The sequence below is a fragment of the Budorcas taxicolor genome, chromosome 18 (genome assembly GCF_023091745.1).
Source record: "Budorcas taxicolor isolate Tak-1 chromosome 18, Takin1.1, whole genome shotgun sequence".
NCBI classification, from domain to species: Eukaryota; Metazoa; Chordata; class Mammalia; order Artiodactyla; family Bovidae; genus Budorcas; species Budorcas taxicolor.
Window position 1 is genome coordinate 41,530,965 of NC_068927.1, and position 22,218 is coordinate 41,553,182.

Sequence of the window (22,218 nt, forward strand, 5' to 3'; positions counted from 1 at the left end):
CAGGCCTCCCATAGCCCATTTATCTAGAATCTCCTCTCCTGCTATGATGGGCCAGCTAAAAACAGGGGATCAAATTTGCCTCTGGGACTAATGGGAGGGTTTCACACCATGTTTCAAGTCTGAGCTTCCAGAAATAATTTCCTGCCTTTGTAGTCAACCTGCAAGTGACTCCAGTCCAAGAAAAGGGCGACTTTTCACTCTTCGTATTTAACTTAAAAGTGATCACCATGTGAGGAATCATGCAGTCTGCTTCTGTTTGCAGTTTAATTTAGTCCAATTTCCTGAGATACGTTACCCCATAGGGAAATGAATTCGGCTGCCTTTTCATTTCGAGTGTTATGAAACTTCTAGTACTGTTTTTATGTTATTATAGAAGAATTCTAGTTGCCTTATTTTAGATTCATTCTTTTTAAGGCATCTTCTCAGTGTCTCAAATTCAGTGGAGGGCGTCAGGCTTTTAGATATTCAGTGTGAACTAGCCTGGCTTCTAAAGGAATCAGTGGAAAGTTATAGGTGCACATCTGAACCTGGGTTAGGATGACATCTGCTTGCTTCATACAGTGACCTGATTTATCCACGTTTGTATTAATTAAGATTTCCCAACTCCCCCAAAGCTAGCTATATCTACTAAGAGCCAGACATTCAAATGCACAGACATTCAAATGTTTGGCTCTTAGTAGATATAGCTAGCTTTGGGGGAGTTGGGAAATCTTAATTAATACAAACGTGGATAAATCAGATCACAAGGAACTGTGTTCAATGTTATATGGCAACCTGGACAGAAGGAGAGTTTAGGGGAGAAGGGATACATGTATATGTATGGTCAAGTCATTTTGTTGTTCACCTAAAACTATCACAATGTTGTTAATTGGCTATACCCTAATACAAAATAAAAAACTTAAAATTTTTTAAAAGAAGAAATTGACTTTAAAAGCTGTCCTGTTTTGGAGACATTTCTGAAGCTGATTGTAAGGGAGATTTCACAGCCCACCTGTTCGGCAGCATGTAGCAGTGGAGACACCTTCTGGAGCTTTTATAGAAGTGGTCATTTATCACAGAAATCCCTCTGGAGAGCTTCAAGGTAGACTCTGGGCACACCCCTCTACTCTTACCTTCCAGCAAAACTGTAGGAAGTCACTTCAGGGGCAGGGTCAACTGTATCTTGCTTTCCGTATTTAGATACAGTCAGAATGGGTCCCTCCTCTTCCAGAGAAAGCTTTTAGACAATGCACGGTACGTTCCTTATGTGGTAGATTCCAATTACTTTTACAATGAAAAAAAAAAAAAGCCTACTTTATGAGTCACTGCCTTGGGCATGGCCTGGCATGTAAACCAAGGAGGAGCCTTCTCCTGTTGTCCAGTGAAGTGTGAAGAGCATCAGCTTTGGAGCCAGGCTGACTTTGCTCAGCCACTGACTTACTCTCGGAGTTTTGTCATCTGAAGACTAAAGACCATCATCATACCTACCTCATCAACCTTTTGTGAGAATTTAACTAGGTACCCCTTGAAAAGAAAGTGAAAGTATTAGTCATTCAGTCATGTCCGACTCATTGCCATCCCATGGACTGTAGCCCACCAAGCTTCTCTGTCCATGGACTTCTCTAGGCAAGAATTCTGGAGTGGATAGCCATTCCCTTCTCCAGGGGATCTTCCCAACCCAGGGATCAAACCCAAATCTCCTGCATTTCAGGAAGATTCTGTATCACCTGAGCCACCTGGGTCAGGAAGATCCCCTAGAGAAGGGAATGGCTACCCACTCCAGTATTCTTGACTGGAGAATTCCATGGACAGAGGAGTCTGGTGGGCTTAAGTTCATGGGGTTCCAAACAGTCAGACACAACTGAGCAAATAAAACATGGGCAGTCCTTAGAAAGTGCTTAATATAATAGTTGAGAGAGAGTAAGAGGTGCTAATTGTTGGCTACAGTTCCTTTTTAGGGCCTGTCTTAGTCCATTCAGGCTGCTAAAACAACTACCGCAGACTGGGTGGCTTAAAACAACAGACATGTATTTCTTACAGTTTTGGGCAGGCAAGTTGTTCTTAAAGAACCACGGGTGATTTGGTGGATAGCTGCAGGGAGATCCACTGTTCTGGAAGCAGCAGCTCCTCTCGAGAACCTTTAAAAGCACAGTATGAGTAACGTGAGGTCTCAGCTGTTCCGTTGTGTCTCCCCAACTTCCACCTTAGAACAGATAGGCCAGTTGGAAGCATTCTGGGACATAACAAAGGGCTCAGGCAGGCTGCTTTCCACGTGAGAAAGTGTGCAGGTGCCAGATGGAAGTAGATGATGGTGATGACAGTGATGGAGACTAGAGCAGCAATGAGCTGGGAGTCAGGGCTGCCACAGTGGAGGCACGCATGACAGGAGAGCGGGGATAGCAGCCGCAGCGGCGGGAGAGGTGCTCGTCCTCCTGCTGCCTGACTTGCCTCTTCACTTGCCTCTTCCTCTCGGTATTGGGCAGGGAAAGTTGCCAAATGTGAGGGGAACATAGGTGATTGTAGTCCGGCCCCTCTGGCCTCCTCCACTGTTCTCCTATTTCCACCCCCTCTATCTAGCCAGCCACTCAGCCTTGCTCGTGGACAGGCTGGGGAGGCGGCAGCAGTGGGGCTGGACCTTGGGCTGCGGTCTGCAGGATGAGCTCCTCACCCCAGGGCCATGATCCTGCCATCCCACCTCCTAATCTGCGTCCCGCTCCATCTCCATCTCCATCTTCACCTCCTTGACCAAGGCCGCCATTGTCTTTTGTCTAAATGTCTAACACTGTTTTCTGTGTGGGCTTCCTGATTCTTATTTTGTAAAAAAAAAAAAAAAAAAAAAGAAAATCATATAAATACAGAGAACATCCCATTGGGTTATATTTTCCATCACGGTTTACGGCATGGTTCACAGGTTTGGTCGTGCTAGGGCTGTTCCCTTCAAATCCCTGCCCCTTTCTACAGCCCAGATGAACTTACTGATCGTTTCACTTCCCCATTTAAAATGTTTTAGAAGACTCCCCATTTTCCTGAGGATAAAGTCAGCTTCTTAGTGAGACTTACAAGGCCCTTCAGGGTCAAGCCTTCTGCTCCCCACCCTCCCCTTATTTTGAAAACAAAATGAGAAAATGACCCACAGCAGTCACTGGTGTCCCATCAGTGCTCCTAGCACGGTTTGGAGGTCCAGTTGGAGTTCCAGCAACTCAAGATTGTGAATGCGTGCTGTTCAACAAGACTGATTTCATTGTCGAGGTGTTTTCTCCTACAATTATACCTTCTATTTCCATTGTTTTAATTTATAATCTGTGCTACATTAAGCAAACCATACATCTTTACTTGTTAGATCTTATCAGGTAGTTTTTTACATTCCCATTCTTCCTCTCAGCTATCTGACCTACGCTTCTCTCAATTTCTTAAACCACCCTCTCTCTTTCCTTCCTTCCTGCCCTTCCTCCAACACTGCACCTCACAAACTGCCCTAGATTAGATAGGCACCCCCCCCCCCATTCCTGCTTCTAAAGGGAGCAGATTATAATCATCACTTTATATCACATTAAAAGTAGGCAAATTTCGGAGCCTCTCTGAGCACAAACACAAAGCCTCAGCCACATTTCCATATTTATTGCCCGGCTTTGTGGTCTTACGCTTGCTGATCTTTCCACATTGGGAAGCAAACGACAGACGAAACAGATGGGGTTTGCTCAGCACCTTCCCCATCGGCACTCACGCTGCCACACGAGCAGGAGAGGCGGACTGCAGACATGCACACAGGGAAGACAGCTTGCCCTAGCCCTCCATTGTGGCCCAGAAGGCAGGTTCCCACTGGCCACCCGTGCTGAGGTGGGACACAACTGCATAGTTGAGACTGGAGGGGATGAAAAGCATCACCTCCTCGGCAGCTCAGGGCAGGTGAGGCAGCTCCCACTGAGCCAGGGCAGTGCTGCAGAGGAAGGTGTAACCAGCACCCACAGCCCCCAGGGGTGGGTGCGTCATCCTAGCGCACCTAGCCTGTGCACCACTAGCGTCTGCTGCTGTCAGTAACTTCAAAAAATATTAAACACAAGCCAAACAAAACATAGCTGCAGGACCTTTTTATCCAGCCAGTGGCCATTTTCACCCTCTTATATGGATGCTCCCAGAATCCAAGTTTCGATGAATCAGCAAATTAAAAGTCACTGTCTACTACAAGGGTACCCCTCTTTTTCAAGGCCTTGTCTACACTACAGAGACTTCAGTGGCTGTGCAACGTACACCATTCCATCTCCAAATGTGGTCTAAACCACAATACACAGCATTACCTGAAACACCAGCCTGTCCTTTGGGGTTTTGTTTGTATGGAACACTGCATCCGGTGAAGGGAGACCAGGAAAGAAGAGAGGTGGACTTCTTTTAATTTGTAACACAAAAGATTGCAATCGATCGTAACTTGCACATGAATTGAAAATAATATATGAGAAGGGAAATCGCTGAGCCCAGACCAGCGTGGCTGAGGGACAGTGTGTCTGACATTCACACAGCCCTGTCACAGCTGAGGGGAGGGTTTCTTTGCTGGCTCCTCCGGCAATCCTGATATGGGCAGCTCTGCAACTGGAGCAGTATTGATTTTCCTTGTTTGCCACGCATTCTCTTTTAAAAATAACTGAATCTAATCCTGTTTGGGTCAGCATAACAGGAACGTAATCATCTGTTCCTGAGAGCAAAATGAAATTTGATCCAAAAAACTCTCCCAACATTCTATTTCAATTCTTTGAAGCAGGTTTTCCACTTTAATGATAAGTTAAAGCCTTCATTATGATGAAGCTTTCTCTGTCTGCTGCCTGTTAGCAGTGGGGCAGCTTTACTAGTCTCCTTTGTTTGTTTCCAAAAGACCTCTTGCTTCCCCGATTTCCAGGTAGCATTGTCAGCTGAGGTGTTGTTTTCCCTCAGGTCTTCAGACACTCTATAGCTTTGTATTTTTACTTTTCAGATATTCCCATATGCTTTTTTCCCCCATCCAAACCACATCCCAGGGGGGTGCAAATTTTGGATGAGAATGCTGTTATGTGGGGCAGGGACCTGCAGAGTCTCCCCAGAGAGTCTGCTGCCCTGGGGTGATTTAATAAATGCTCCGAATCACCCTCTGCTGGTCTTCACTGTCCCGAGCTGGTTAGGCTGAGTGACAGCCCCACATTAATTATCAGCTCCAGCCCTTCACTGTCCTCTGGCCTTTCCTACCCACGATGGGTCCTAAATTTGGCTCTACATTAGAATCAAATTGGGAAGACATTAAACATCTAACTCCTGGGCCCTACTGAGACCGGAAGAATCAGAATTTATCCAAGGATGAGGTTCCGGAGTCTAATGAGCCTCCCAGCACCCAGTCCCTCTGTCCTTTGCCTAGAATGGTATGATTTCAGCCCAAGATAATGTCAGCCAGAGACACCTGACCTGAAGGGAGCCAAATGGAAACCTGTGGCAGATGAAAAGAGCTTTTCCACGCTCTTAGGAGGCCGTCCTGGATGGGGATGGGGGTGGAGGTGCAGGTGCAGAAGAGCCAAGTCACGCTGCACGCTGCCTACCTGTTCTTGTTCAACCATCCATCCGTCCAGCCATCCAATCAGACCTGTACTGAGCTCACGCCCTGTGTCTAAGACCCTGGGCTTTGTGAGTGGTGAAGAGGAAAGACCTTGAACCCTGCCCTCCAAGAGCTCACAGTGCTTGGGTGGTGCTGGCCCAGTTTCCCCAAGAGGAAACCGAACTGGTCTCTCTTCTTGAAAAGAGCAAGCGGGAGTCAGCTCAAGTCTTCACCAGGCAAGAAAGTAATGACATTAGTTTTTCCCATCATGCTGATTTTTCTCAATGTGGTAGATAAAACTAGTTTTTAATTTGCTGTAATGATACAAGGTTTTCCTTGAAAATAAGCCTACTGATTAATACCACAATGTGCCTTCACTTAATACTCATTTGAATAGTTACAATTTAAAATACTGAATACCAAGTATGGGTGAAGATGTGGGTTAACCAGAACTCTCATCACTGTGGGTGGTAATGTAAATTGATGTAAAATCACCTTGGAAAATGAGCACTTTCCTATAATTTTAAACATACATATTCCATACAACTCAGCAGTTCCCTTTCTTGGAATTTACCTGAGAGGAATGAAAACATAATGTCCACAGAAAGACATGTACTCATTTGTTCTTAGCAACTTTATTTATAGTATTAAAAGCTGGAAAAAGCCAAGGAATCTTATCAATAAGATGATGGATAAACACTCTGGTCATCACACATACTGTGGAATACTGCTCAGTGATGAAAAAGAAGAGACTACTGCCCCATGCTACAGTATAGATGATTCTCAAAACCACTATGCTGAGCAGAAGAAGTCAGACACAAAAGAGTACATATTTAGGATTTCACTTACATGAAACTGTAGGCACAGCTTAATTTACAGTGGTAGAAAGCTGAGGAGTGTTCATCTGGAGCCAGGGTTGGGGGTTGACTGGGCAGAGGCACAAGGGAACTTCTTAAGATGAAGAACGTTTTAAGTGCTGTGTACATTAATATGGTAATGATTATACTGGGAAGGTGTGTGTGTATATATATATATGCAAAAATTCATGAAACTGTATGTTTAAAGTGAGTGCATTGTGAATGTTAGCTATATCTCAATAAAATGGATTTATTAGGTGATACTCAACAAGGCAGAAATCATGAATTCGGAGGGCAGTGGAACATCTGAAGTTTAGGAAATGGCACTCAGGTGAAGTGGACAGTATCCTAAAAAGTGTGCATGTGAAATGCTGTGAAACTTCAGAGGAAGATGGGAAGTAGTAGGAGCTTCATAAAACAGATAACATTTCTCCTGAACCTCTTGAGAAAAAGTAGACAGCACATGGGGTCAGAATGAATATCTAAGTGAAATTAGGTTGAAATTAATATCAGGGGCCTGAGATGGGAGAGGGGAGGTATCCTTAAAAAAGCCCCTACACCCTGGGAAAACAGTAAGAATGGGGGTGACCCCACCACTTTGGCCTTTATGAGGTCCATTCTGTGAAAACTGAACATAAGACCTGGACATAAGGCCTTTAGTACCAGCTGGTACAGCCACCCGCTTTCCCCCTCGGCCCTTGGGGGCTCTGAGAACTTGAGTGGTGACAAAGCAAACTGGCCAGGCCAGGACCAGGGTGAGGCAGTCAAGCCACCCAGAGCAAGCATGATGGGAGGCAGGGTCCCACAAGGGCTAATCCCTCATTAACAGGACCTGAGAGTGTGTGCGTCGCAACCTTTCCCTGCTTTCTGCTAAGCTGGGAGCAGGAGCCCGAGTGACTCATTAATTCCTAGCTGTGCCTGCATGCCCCTGCAGGCCACGCACTGTGTTAGAGGTCGTATTAGATACAAGTCCCCAGCGAGCTCACAGTCTAGCAGGAAGGGGGAGAACAGTGTGTCAGGGGAAGCCCGGGGGCCACGGGTTCTCAAGGAAAGGACACTTGACCCATACCGGAAGGGGCTGATCAGCAAACTTTTGGAGAAAGTGAAACCTCAGTTATGAAGTGAGGAAGGTCAGTCCAAGAGAGGGGTGGGGCAGTTCAGTCTCAACCTACCTGGTCTAGGAGTTAGAGTTTGGCCTCCAAGAAAGAACCCACCAGGCATTGACCTGCAACAGCTGATGTGACTGTGTTCCCCCATCCACCCTATGTTTTTGTAGGTTTGCGCTGTCCCAGGGGGAGTCCACCCCAGTAACCCTGGCATCTGTCAGCTCGGCTGCGGTCCCAGCAGTAGAGTCCCCCGAGATCGACCTAAGTGATTTTGTTAAGTAAGTGCAAACTCAGAGCCACAGTGTGTTTCTTTAAATAGCGTTCTTTTCTCTACACTGAATTCTATTCTCAAACTCATTCTTCATATCCTTCATTTATTCTTCCAGCAGTTGAATGAGTGCCTCCTCTGTGTCAGTCCCTTTGCTGGGCATCTGGGATCCAGAGTTAAAAATCATCTCTGCTCTCAGAGAGTGTAGCCGCCTGATTCCCGAGGGACTGAGCCCTCCCTGTCACGTTGCCTTCTCCATCTGCCCAAGGTCTGCAGCCAGGATCAGGTCAAGTTTATTTAGAAGGCAGAGAAGGATGTGACAATTGGCCAAACCTGGTAGTCTCACAATAAAAATGTTCCAATAAATGATGAAGCTTAACACTGAGCACTCAGGGGCACATCCAAATTGTCTGAAGGGTTGCCTGAGCTTTTGAGAACTTCTGTAAGTCAGATAAGGGCTCCATAGGCCAGGAAAGAAGGGTTAGGGCCTCTGGGAAATTGGCCAGTTTGATGCCGTAGCCTGCGTGTCTGGGGACAGGGAGTAGCAGAGCACTGACCAGCTTGAGAAAAGTGTCTCTTGAGGGAGAACCTCACTTATTTGGGGTGCAGCAGACGAGAGAGGAAGACAGGGCCATCATGCAGCTGAAGACTGCGTTGTGATGGTGGCTGAACGAGTGATTCTCCACATTTCACTAAACTCCCTAGGACTGTTGTTGTGGATGAAGATGTTGGATCTGAAGAAAGAGAAAACAAAAAAGCACAAGTGCCCGCCCTGGCCATCTCAGACGTACGGTTTCCTTTCTCTGGGGCGAGTGGGCTATGAATCTTTTCCCGGGTCACTTCTCAACCAAACACCCACAGAACCATCACCTCAGTGACAACCCAGACACCTCAGCACATAGATTTTCTCTGTAACAGAAGAGCCAGTTACCCCTGACCTTGGCCATCATGCATTCTTCCCAGCCCCCAGATAGAGGCTACAAAAGGAGAACTGTCTTACATGGTAAAAAAAAAAGAAAAAGAAAAAAAGAGCCAGAGAGTTTATAAATTCATACTCTTAAATTCTCCTTCTAGAACGATGGCCTAAGGAAATAATCAGGAATGCTTATTATATTATACAGTACAATATGTGTATTGTATGTACATAGACGTATATTAAAACACTTTAGAAATAGCAAAAAAATTTGAGAAAATAAATTGCTTTGTGTCCATGATGATCTGCAATCTTTTAAAATAGGATTTGTCTCTATAGTGGCAGAGTGGGGGGAAGAAAGTATTTTCACACTTTGTAGGTAGGGGTGTAAATTAGTGGAGCCTTTATGACAGGCAGTGTTGCAGATGTATCAAAATTTAGTGGACAAGGAAATGGCAATCCACTCCAGTATTCTCACCTGGAAAATCCCATGGACGGAGAAGCCTGGCGGGATACACCATGGGGTTGCAAAGAGTCGGACATCACTTAGCGACTGAGCACATCAAAATTTAAAATACACAGTTCCTCCACTACAGTACTATTCTACACATACACTTTTAGGTTTACATAATGACACATAACTATCCTTGTACATAGCAGCTTTATTGGAAAAAGGAAGAAAAATTGGAAACAATTTAATTCTCCCAATGAGAGACTGTTTGAATATATTGAAGTCCTTTTTTTTTAGAAAATGAGAGCTTTTTTTTCTTTTTACTGATTTGGAGCAATCCCTGATAACATTAAGTAAAAATACTACATGTTCTGTTTTTCAAAGTATTTTAAATTACACTTGTAAAGAATATTTAGTCATATGGGAAGGTGTCAGTCATGCTATAATGTTAACTGAAAAATCAGAATATAAATGTATTTGTATATACTCACACTATGCACACACACATATATATATAAATCTACAGAATAACCTAATGATTGATTTGTATTTTGATCTTTTAACCTTTCTATGTGTTTTTAAGATGTCATAGAAAATTTAAGAATATAGGAAAATGAAAGCAAAAATTTTCAAAACCCCACCATTCATAGAAAAATTTTAGCATTTACCTTCCCAGATATCTCTATTTGCATGTGAAAATCTGAGTTAATTTATACACACTCACAGTTGCAGGTGTGATACATAGGCATCTGTAATATCACACATATGAGATGAAATGGTGTAATGGCATCACCAGCTCGATGGAATGAGCTTGAGTTAGCTCCGGGAGTTGGTGATGGACAGGGAAGCCTGGCATGCTGCAGTCCATGAGGTCTCAAAGAGTCGGACACGACTGAGTGACTGAGCTGAACTAAATATTACGTAAATGGAACTGCTTTTTAACTGATGATATCAGTAATGCACGTCATCCTTGGTCCACAAATGCACACTGCATCATCCTCCGCAGATAGAGGTACCACACACACTTCACTTAAAGCAAGCCCCCCTACCTGCCTAGTGATAGGCATTTAGTTTACTTCCAGAGTTTTGCTATTACAAATAACACTGAAGTAAACATCCTTGTACATACATCTTGGACACTTGCCCAGTTATCTCGGGATGGGGGGCAGGGGGCAGCGGGCGGGTGGGGGGCAGGGGGCGGGTGGGAAGGGAAAGGTGCTATTTTTAAAATATATGCAACCTACTTCATTTTTCTGTCAGTGAAGGGGAGGAGCACATTGATGACAAATTATGAATGCTTACAAGTTTTTCCTCACATCTCGAATCCCTAGGGATTGAAAATGAACTCTGCTGAAACAGAAAGAATAGACGTGAACCAGAGCCACAGGGAGTTTCAGGAATCCCCGTGGAGCTTTGAGCGGGATGAAATGTTTTCCATTGGCGTAGAAGAAGTAAGTTAACACCTCATGGGCCCTAAAGTCATCTGATATTAACTCTTCTTACTGAGCACCTGCCCCCAAGTTAGAAATTGAAAATTTCCCAAGCACCATTACTGCCTTATCATCATGTAATTTCAGAGTGCTGAGTTAGTCGCCTTTCATAGAATCAAGCAAGGTAAAGTGAGGAGTCAGTCTGTAAGTTGGCTGAACTTTAGCCTACCCTTTGCAGACCTTCCTGTGGATTGGCTTTCTCTGCAGGTGTTTGATATTTTGCCCCTCTATGGAGTGCTGCAGCCACACAGTAGCCACCAGATATCATTCACCTTCTATGGACACTGTGACATCATTGCACAGGCTAAGGCTCTGTGCGAAGTGGAAGGAGGCCCCACCTATGAGATCATACTGAGGGGAGAGGCCTCCCTGGTCAACTACTCCTTTGACACCAAGGATATTAACTATGGATTACAGGTATTGCCAGTCATTGGGAGGAGATTTTCTGGGTTTGCCTTCAATATTGGTCAAAGTCCTTGTGCTCTCATCTCTCCTGGAACCTGCAGTCTTCATAGTCTCACCATCACCCCTGTCCTTGATCCCTAATCTGCTTCCTAACCCTGATTATCCTTCTACTGCCAACCACGTGCCAGACATTTTCACTTGCTTTTCTTATTGTATCCTCAAATTCTGCATGTTAGACCCTAAAATTTGTATCTTTATTCTCAATCCAAAAGCCCATTCCAGGCTATTTCTTTCAGTAAGACTTCTCCTTTCTCAGCCCCTTGACTTTACGCCCTCTATGGAATTTTCCACTGCACTCTGTCCCTCACCTCCCCACATCCTTACACCCTCCAGGGTTTGTTCCTTCATCAAGCGTAATTCTTCTGAGCTGGTTTTCCTTTCCCATCACCAATGCAGTTATCACACTCCAGGATCTCATCAAGCTATGCCTAAATTACTACTCAGACTATGATGTGTATACGAATCACCTGGAGTCCTATTCAAGGGCAAATTCTGATTCAGTAGGTCCATGATGGAGCCTGAGACTCTGCATTTCTAACAAGCTCCCAGGTGATGTCGACGCTGCTGGTCCACGGACCCATGGAGACAAGGGATTACAGTGCATTCCTGGTTTCTACCTATAACCCATCTAAATATCACAGTCAGATAGATTTCCCCCAGATTACATTTTCATGCCATCAATCCCTGAACAGTTAACCCCAGTGGCATTTGGAAAAGCAGCATAGAGAAGAAAACATTGTTTTGTGGTCAGAAGAATTGGGAGATCATCTTACTTTTACTTCCTACTGACTGTGACTGTCACCTAACCTCTCAAAGTCTCAGCATCCCTCACCTATAAAATGGGAATGGGGTAGCAATTCCTGATTCACCACGTGGTTATGGTTTCTTTAGTGTCTGGTCAGTACTGTGCCTGGATCAGAGAATGCATTTAATCATGAGTCACTGTGGATCAGAGCCAGGTTCCTCCGCCTGGGTAAGGTTATCCTAAGTCCCTCTAGTAACTGATGCTCCCTACATATTGAACTTCATTTCTCATGATTTCCCATTATAGACCATTTCTTCATTTATAGTCAGACTGGTTTACCTGCTAGCCCTAAGGCACCCCAGCCCTTCCTGCCTCCATCTTTCCTGTTGTATTATCCCTTTCATCCTCCACTCTGCCAACTCCAAACTCACACCTACTGTAAGACCCAGCTCAGCTCCATCCCTCTGTTACCTTCCTCCTATACTACATTCTCTTGGCTATACTTAAGTATAGCCATAATATATTAATATAATGTACTTTCTAAATCTTACTTTGGAATAATTGTCAATTCTATGTCTGTACAGCTTCTCTTCCCAATTAGAATTAGTGTTATATACTCAGATACTGTATCTCCTACCAAATTTTAATGGGGATTAGACTCCCCATTATATAGCCACTGCATGTATTATTACTGAATTGCGTGTGTACATGTATATTAATAAGTTAAAGACTGTGCTAAAAATCAAATTCACCCAATACCTATTGAAACTTTGGGTATCATGTTGACTAAATAGAATTCTCTTTCACTCCTTATCTCCAAGGTCTTCTGGGCGATTGGTTCTGGCTCAGCTCAGAGTACTTCCTTTGAACCAGCTAGTTCTTGCCCTAGTTTATTCTAAGAGCCCCTTAAGTGGCTTAAGTTTGTGATTATTGGAACTTTTGGATTGTGTTAGCAAAATCTCAGGGGGAAAAAAAAAAAACATGTCTGGCCTATTATTCCCATGTCTCTCTGTAAAAATAGAAACATTCACTCTAGAAAATTCTGAACTCAAATCTTATCCAAATCTTCTTAATGTAAAAAAGCTTACTTTAAGATCCTCTAATATGAATTCCTTGTGGTGAAGAGACAGAGGTCTAAGGAGGTTACCCCACAGCTGTACTAAACTAAGTTAGTTGCTAGAAGACCCAGGACTAGAGCCGGACTCCAGGGTCCAGTGCGCCTCCCACCCAGGAGGCACCTGGCTGTGATACTAAAATGTGGATTGGCCCACATCTGCCCCATGGAGGAGGGCATGGCAACCTGCTCCAGTATTCTTGCCTGGAGAATCCCCTGGACAGAGCAGCCTGGCGGGCTACAGTCCATGTGATCTCAAAGAGTCAGACACAACTGAACCAACTTCGTACACAGCACACACCTCATGGAAAATGAAATACGTGTATGTGAGGCATGCGTGTCTATCCACCTTGGTCAGAATGATGGCAGAATCTCGGAGGGTGGGTGGCAGGGGAGTCACTTGTCTCCTTTTTCTCCTCTCGAGCTGTTCGACCTTGTCACAGAGAATGAAATCACTCTGAAGAACACTGGGAAAGTTGGCTTTGAGTTCAGGGTTCTGACTGACCCCCAGTCTTCACCAGACAACCTTCTACCAGGAGTACCACTCATCCAGCCTCTCTCAGTAAGTAGCCTACAAGCCACTGATCATGGGAGGAGGGGCCCAAACTCAAACCTGTAAGCCACACCCTAGAGTATATACAATGGTATATAACAATATATAAAGTTTCATTTTATACATTTTTATTTCTGTGTTATTTAAGACATAAGATTTAATGACTACTAAGTGTTCTTCCTGGACTGTATATTTTATCTATTTTAAATAACCACTTTCTTCCCTTTTAATGCTTTTTACTTTGAATTCTTCTTTATTAATATTAATTCACAATATTAATATTGCATCTTTTGAAGTAGCATAGTAGCTGTCTTTCACAAGGTTTGGTATGTTGTTCTTACTGTGATTTGCTTCTATACATTTTATGGTAATCATGAGTGTATCTTTTTCTTGGTTATATGTTCATTCCATCATTCTGGCTTGCAATGCAGGAGACCCTGGTTTGATTCCTAGGTTGGGAAGATCCCTTGGAGAAGGGATAGGCTACCCACTCCAGTGTTCTTGGGTTTCCATGGTGGCTCAGACAGTAAAGAATCTGCCTGTAGTGCGGGAGACCTGGCTTCGGTCCCTGGGTTGGGAAGATCCCCTGGAGGAGGGCTTGGCAACCCATTCCAATATTCTTGCCTGGAGAATCCCCATGGACAGAGGAGCTTGGCAGGCTCCAGTATTCTTACCTGGAGAATCCCTGTGGAGAGAGGAGCCTGGTGGGTTACAGTCCATGTGGTTGCAAAGAGGCAGGCATGACTGAGCGACTAAGCTCACAGCACACCTTCATTCTGAGGACCTGTATCTTTCATTTCTTATCTCTTCACGTGTTGCTTCTATCCTACTTTCTCTAGTCTTTCTCTAGTCTGCTAAAGCAAGTGTTAGACATATGCTGGACCTTCTCACTCTGTCCATGTTTCTTAACCTATATTTCACTTGTGTGTCTCTTTACTCTTTATCTCTCTATACTGTTTTCTGGATAACTACTTCAGCTCTTTCAGTTACCTAATTTTCTTTTCAATTGAGTATAATCTACTGTTTAACCCTACTTTCTTAATTTCAGAAATTCCATCTGATTCACCACTTTCACTTGGGATTTTAATTTCTTCACTTATCACTAATCATTTTGTACATTCTTTTAAATTTTTCTAACTGAGTTACTATTATTCCTATTTATGTGACTGTTGACTCTCTTTCACTATCAATGCTTTCCCTGTATGATTTGTAATGTTTGACTTGGGGTCATCTTTAGCTGCGCGTGTTCTCTCTGGGAGAGCCTCATTCACCCTGGATTGTAATGTGACGCTGCCAATAGTGTTGCCCTTGTTTTTGCCAGGTAGCTCAAAGTGGGTCAGATTTTGAGTTAATATTTTGACCTGGATTAACCACAGTGATCTGTCAGTGTACATTAAGACTCCATAAGTTTGCACGACTCAGGCTTTTTCTTATCTTCATTCTCTAATTTTTCCTCAAAGAATATACATCAGTTGTAACATCAAAAGACAACATCAGAAAAACACATTTTATGTGTTTAAAAATTATTAGAGGCCCCTTCACAGATGACTTTTAAAGCACTTCTAAATGACTTGATTCTATAATAGCATTTTCCCTGGTTTCTATTCTAGGCTGATTTGCCTTTTCTGATAGTTTTTTACCATAAAATTCTCCCACTTTTATTTTCTGATTACTGACATAGAGTTTTTATTTTGTGACCTTATTCACAATTTTTAAGATTTATTATATGAAATTTGATATATGTAGAAGATATCCATATCACATGTGTTTGACTTACAGAGCATAATAAAAAAATGAATACCCCACCTACCACCCATCTTCAAACTCAGAACATCACTAATACATTTGAAGTCACTTGTGTGTTGGTGCATGCGGTTCAACGTACTACAGTCTACCCAGGCTCTTTCTGTCTCTCATACTCCTTCCGGCTACCCCCGGGCCAGCAACCGCTAGTCTGAATTTCATGCTTGTCACTCTCTTTGTAAAATGCAGTTTTATTACTTATGTAGCATCTTTATATCAAGTACTTTTAGCTTATTAATTTATCAAAACTTCTAAGCACCTGCAATGACCAGGTATTTTTCTAGAACTTGTAGTCGAATAGTAAACAAAACGTACAGATATACCTGCCCTCACGGAGATTTCATTTTATGGGATTTTGCTTTATCTTGAGCTTTATAAAAATGTCATCAGTACCTGTAATTTGTGCAGTTTTTCCCCCTAATATTTTGTGTTTAAGGCTAGTCTACATTGTTGCATTGGAGAGGGCAATGGCACCCCACTCCAGTACTCTTGCCTGGAAAATCCCAAGGACAGAGGAGCCTGGTAGGCTGCAGTCCATGGGGTCGCTAAGAGTCGGACACGACTGAGCGACTTCACTTTCACTTTTCACTTTCATGCATTGGAGAAGGAAATGGCAACCCATTCCAGTGTTCTTGCCTGGAGACTCCCAGGGACGAGGGAGCCTGGTGGGCTGCCGTCTCTGGGGTCGCACAGAGTCGGACATGACTGAAGCGACTTAGCAGACATTGTTGCATGTAGCTATAGTTCATTTATTTTCACTAATGTGCAATACTCATTTTGTAACTACAAATGGAAAGTAGTTTTCCTTTTCCCTGTCAAAATACATTTGGGGATTTCCCCCCAAGTTTCGCTGTTAAATAATTCTGCTGCAGATACTCTTGTACCCGTGTCCCAGCCAACAGGTGGGAGAGTTTTCACAGAAAATTCTCCTAGGAGCGAAATTTTGAGGTCATAGGCTATGCATTTGTTCAACTTTATAAGGAGGTGCTAATACAGTTTTCATGGTGATTTTTCCTGTGAAAGATCTGGTGATTTCCCACCAGATGTAAATGAGTTTCTTTTGGTTCATAGTCTCACTGAAATTTGGCAAAGTTTGCCAATCTTATGGTTAAAATTTTTTTCATTATGATCTTAATTTTCATTTCTCTGATTACTTATGCGAATAAGCAGCTTTCACTGTGCTGACTTGCTGTTCCGCTTTCCTCTTTCATGAAGTGCCTGGCCGTATATGCTTCCTATTTTTCTACTGTCTGTCCTTCTCTCACGTCTGCATAGGAATGGATCTTGGGAGAGGAGTGTGAGTGGGCACTATGGCGTACACTAAGCCCTTGGGATTATTCAGTGCATCAAACTGCTGGAAGCAAGAGTCTATTGTAAATTTTACTTAAAGCTCTCTCTGATCTTTCTGCCGCATAGGGTTTTATCAGTTCCCATAAAGAGCGAGTATTGAAGGTTTATTACTTACCTGGAGTGCCTGAGATCTTTCAAAGAAGTTTCCAGATACAGATTGCCCACTTGGACCCAGAAAATATTACTCTGAGTGGAGAGGGAATCTTTCCCCGAATCTGCCTCGATCTCCCCAGGAACCTCAAAGGTACTTCTACCCCCTGTAATATTTCCCCACTGGATGACAAGATGCATTTTAGCTGCTTATTAAAAGAGTGCTGGCAGTCTGCATTATTTGTTTGGCAGTCCTCCCTTTTGTGTTATTCCTCAGTTGCAAAACACATCAAGAGTGGAAATTGACTGGATGACCTGAGATGAGTGCACCAAGATATGTCCATGATAGTCCCAAATTAAGACATTCGGCCAATTTCGCCATCATTAAATTACAGAGTGATCAGGACTTCGTGCTTCCAAATGCCTTTTCTTCCATGGCACGTTCCTTCCAGCTGCACTCTCTCCCTGAGTTGTCACTCATGGTTGGCCATTGAGAAGGCTATGGCTAATTTTACTGCAAGGAGTACAATTCTCAAAATATAAACTGTAAAGAGAAGCAACCAACGTTCCCACCCCTTATGCTGGCATTACTCAATTTGGGTTAATTTAGACTGTTGTTTATTTATTTATTTTTATACTGTTATCAATTGTCTGCCCACATCCCTAGCTAGCCAAGGCTTTTCTGGGCAACATCCAGCTCCTGGAGCCATCACTCTGTACCAGAGTATTTCTGTCTTAGCAGATTCTGAAGCTCAACTAAGCAGCTTTTTGAGCCATGGACTGACTCTGGCTCTTTCTTCCTGACATGGGCTGCAGGGTGAGGAGTCAAGAGAAACTTCTCAGTCTTCAAGCTCCTTGAAACCCACATTACCTAAGCAGCTTCAGACTAAGCTCTCTCCCACCTTAGCCTTTCCTCCTACCCCACTCCCCAAAGTCACTAACTCACATGTTGATTCATTATATTCCGATTGTCTGCTTCCTGAAAATATGAACACAAATATTAGTAAATCTAAGACCATGTTACTCTCTACCATCTAGAGTTCCAACCAGGCATAGGTTAGTCCAGCTCCACATACAATTTCAAGAAGGAAATCCTTTGCCTCATGGCTGAAAACTGGATGCCAATCTGTCCTCTTTATGGCAGTACACATGTTTAACCAATACAGAGCTTTAAAATAATTTCAATCTGAGTGTTAGTTGGGTTTTCTCTGCTCCAGTTCACCACAGCCTCAGCACTTCCTATGATTTCACAGAAGGTACTTTAATTACTTTGTCTACTTGGGCATTTGAATTTGTACTGGGTTACTGGTGAACTTGGGTGTCTGACATTTCTCCGGCCATTGCCCAACCTCCCTGATTCAAGGGGGGGACTGTAGCTTATTTAGTTGTAGTTAAAGCACCTTGAATCAAATATATTCTTTTAGTTAATAGATAATCAACAAACATGAAGACCAACCTAAGGGTGACCATCCATCTGGGTTTGTCCAACATGGAGAGGTTTCCCAAGTGGTACAGCCGTCTGTGCTTAAACTGGAAAAATATCAAGTAAGCTGGGATCCAGTTGGTCACCCCACAACTGACTCGGGATGTTACTGGCATAAAGTTCTTGAGAACTAGACGGTAGCTCACTAAAGCATAACGTTATAAACTTCAGTGAGGTCTCTGGTACAAAATATCCTCTGAAGCAGAGAAAACGTGGTAGGCGAGGTATCACAAAGTTCACTTCCCTTCTCATTTTATTGACCCCGAGCTTAGAATCTATGTTTTAGGCATAATTCATATATTTCTAGCCATCCAGATTTACTTCTAATTCCAATCCCCACAGGATGTGAAAAATATAAAATCTTCTTAAATCAGGCCAGAAAAAACCTAGAGAAAGAGTGCACTAAACGTGAAACGCTTTATCACTTGGAGACACCAGAGGAGAACGTGCCTGACGATGATTCTTCTGAGGTAAGACTGGCCTCACTCGGCGCAGGAACTAGATTCCCAGGAAGCTGCAAGGAAAAAAAAAAGTTTTTCCCAATGGTGACATCTTATGTAACTATAGAACCATACAGAAACTAGAAAACTGACATTGGTACAAGCCACAGAGCTTATTCAGGTCTCATCCATTTTATCTGTACTCGTGTGTCTGTCTGTCTGCATGTCTACATGTGTGTGCATATCTGTATGTGTGTGTGATTCTACCCACTTTTTCCATGTATAGCTTTGTGTAAACACCACCACAATTAAAACACAGAAGTGTTTCTCCTCCTAAGTATCCCTTGTGCTTGTTAAGGGAAAATAGAAATACAAACAAACTCTCTTTCCAACCCACAAAATCTCTCCACAAAGAAAGAATCCAACTTTATTATTGATAAAAGTAGAAAGTGCTCCATGTTTCTGCTAGTCTGCTAAGAGATTGCAAAGACAGAAAGAAATCTCAGTCTTTCATGGAGCCAAGCAGATACAATCCCACTATATATAACCCATTATATGCATGTTCTCAAAGTAAACAGTAACTAGTCCTTAAGAACTATAACTAATCCTCGGGTAAGAGGACTAGGCAGTACCATTTGTCACACTTAGTTCATGCTGAACACGTGGTAATTGGAATGACCATCTGTGTTAGCTAATTGGCTTTACCCAAAGGAAAAACAAACCTCTTGTGTTTTCATGATAGAGTCCTCTGAAGTTGGACTCTGTCCCCCCATGGAAACTGGGAGATGAGGCTCTGTATTCCTTGATGGTGACACAGAGATGTCAAACCATGTCAAAGAGATAGTTCCCAGGTCCTTGAGAAACACATTCCTGGGTTATGAAGCTGACAAAAAGCTTCAGTTCAGATCAGTCGCTCAGTCGTGTCCGACTCTTTGCAACCCCATGAATCGCAGCACGCCAGGCCTCCCTGTTCATCACCATTTCCCGGAGTTCACTCAGACTCACGTCCATCGAGTCTGTGATGCCATCCAGCCATCTCATCCTTGGTCGTCCCCTTCTCCTCCTGCTCCCAATCCCTCCCAGCATCAGAGTCTTTTACAATGAGTCAACTCTTCGCATGAGGTGGCCAAAGTACTGGAGTTTCCGCTTTAGCATTATTCCTTCCAAAGGAATCCCAGGGTTGATCTCCTTCAGAATGGACTGGTTGGATCTCCTTGCAGTCCAAGGGACTCTCAAGAGTCTTCTCCAACACCACAGTTCAAAAGCATCAATTCTTTGGCGCTCAGCCTTCTTCACAGTCCAACTCTCACATCCATACATGACCACTGGAAAAACCACAGCCTTGACTAGACAGACCTTAGTCGGCAAAGTAATGTCTCTGCTTTTGAATATACTATCTAGGTTGGTCATGACTTTTCTTCCAAGGAGTAAGTGTCTTTTAATTTCATGGCTGCAGTCACCATCTGCAGTGATTTTGGAGCCCAAAAAAATACAGTCTGACACTTTTCCACTGTTTCCCCATCTATTTCCCATGAAGTGATGGGACCGGATGCCATGATCTTTGTTTTGTGAATGTTGAGCTTTAAGCCAACTTTTTCACTCTCCTCTTTCACTTTCATCAAGAGGCTTTTTAGCTCCTCTTCACTTTCTGCCATAAGGGTGGTGTCATCTGCATACCTGAGGTCATTGATATTTCTCCTGGCAATCTTGATTCCAGCTTGTGTTTCTTCCAGTCCAGCGTTTCTCATGATGTACTCTGCATATGAGTTAAATAAGCAGGGTGACAATATACAGCCTTGACGTACTCCTTTTCCTACTTGGAACCAGTCTGTTGTTCCATGTCCAGTTCTAACTGTTGCTTCCTGACCTGCATACAGATTTCTCAAGAGGCAGGTTAGGTGGTCTGGTATTCCCATCTCTTTCAGAATTTTCCACAGTTTATTGTGATCCACACAGTCAAAGGCTTTGGCATAGTCAATAAAGCAGAAATAGATATTTTCCTGGAACTCTCTTGCTTTTTCCATGATCCAGTGGATGTTGGCAATTTGATCTCTGGTTCCTCTGCCTTTTCTAAGACCAGCTTGAACATCAGGGAATTCACGGTTCATGTACTGCTGAAGCCTGGCTTGGAGAATTTTGAGCATTACTTTACTAGCATGTGAGATGAGTGCAATTGTGCAGTAGTTTGAGCATTCTTTGGCACTTCCTTTCTTTGGAATTGGAATGAAAACTGACCTTTTTCCAGTCCTGTGGCCACTGCTGAGTTTTCCAAATTTGCTGGCATATTGAGTGCAGCACTTTCATAGCATCATCTTTCAGGATTTGAAACAGCTCAACTGGAATTCCATCACCTCCACTAGCTTTGTTCGTAGTGATGCTTTTTAAGGCCCACTTGATTTCAATTTCCAAGATGTCTGGCCCTAGATTAGTGATCACATCATCATGATTTTCTGGGTCGTGAAGATCTTTTTTGTACAGTTCTTCTGTGTATTCTTGCCACCTCTTCTTAATATCTTCTGCTTCTGTTAGGTCCAGACCATTTCTGTCCTTTATCGAGCCCATCTTTGCATGAAATGTTCCCTTGGTATCTCTAATTTTCTTGGAGAGATCTCTAGTCTTTCCCATTCTGTTGTTTTCCTCTATTTCTTTGCATTGACCACTGAAGAAGGCTTTCTTATCTCTTCTTGCTATTCTTTGGAACTCTGCATTCAGATGCTTATATCTTTCTTTTTCTCCTTTGCTTTTCGCCTCTCTTCTTTTCACAGCTATTTGTAAGTTCTCCCCAGACAGCCATTTTGCTTTTTTGCATTTCTTTTCCATGGAGATGGTCTTGATCCCTGTCTCCTGTACAATGTCACGAACTTCATTCCATAGTTCATCAGGCACTCTATCTATCAGATCTAGGCCCTTAAATCTATTTCTCACTTCCACTGTATAATCATAAGGGGTTTGATTTAGGTCATACCTGAATGGTCTAGTGGTTTTCCCTACTTTCTTCAATTTAAGTCTGAATTTGGCAATAAGGACTTCATGATCTGAGCCACAGTCAGCTCCTGGTCTTGTTTTTGTTGACTGTATAGAGCTTCTCCATCTTTGGCTGCAGAGAATATAATCAATCTGATTTCAGTGTTGACCATCTGGTGATGTCCATGTGTAGAGTCTTCTCTTGTGTTGTTGGAAGAGGGTGTTTGCTATGACCAGTGCATTTTCTTGGCAAAACTCTATTAGTCTTTGCCCTGCTTCATTCCGCATTCCAAAGCCAAATTTGCCTGTTACTCCAGGTGTTTCTTGACTTCCTACTTTTGCATTCCAGTCCCCTATAATGAAAAGGACATCTTTTTTGGGTGTTAGTTCTAAAAGGTCTTGTAGGTATTCATAAAACCGTTCAACTTCAGCTTCTTCAGTGTTACTGGTTGGGGCATAGACTTGGATAACTGTGATATTGAATGGTTTGCCTTGGAGATGAACAGAGATCATTCTGTCATTTTTGAGATTGCATTCAAGTACTGCATTTCGGACTCTTTTATTGACCATGATGGCTACTCCATTTCTTCTGAGGG

The 22,218-nt window shown here is 43.1% G+C and overlaps 1 protein-coding gene across 1 annotated transcript in view; it reads left to right on the plus strand.

Moving 5' to 3' along the window:
* Positions 1-22,218, plus strand: part of HYDIN (HYDIN axonemal central pair apparatus protein) — a 317,377-nt gene that overhangs the window by 198,492 nt on the left and 96,667 nt on the right. The window contains 7 exon segments of the mRNA XM_052656756.1: positions 7,664-7,771; positions 8,467-8,548; positions 10,457-10,576; positions 10,823-11,032; positions 13,364-13,501; positions 16,712-16,889; positions 18,561-18,688. Coding sequence (XP_052512716.1) covers positions 7,664-7,771; positions 8,467-8,548; positions 10,457-10,576; positions 10,823-11,032; positions 13,364-13,501; positions 16,712-16,889; positions 18,561-18,688 — 964 coding nt within the window.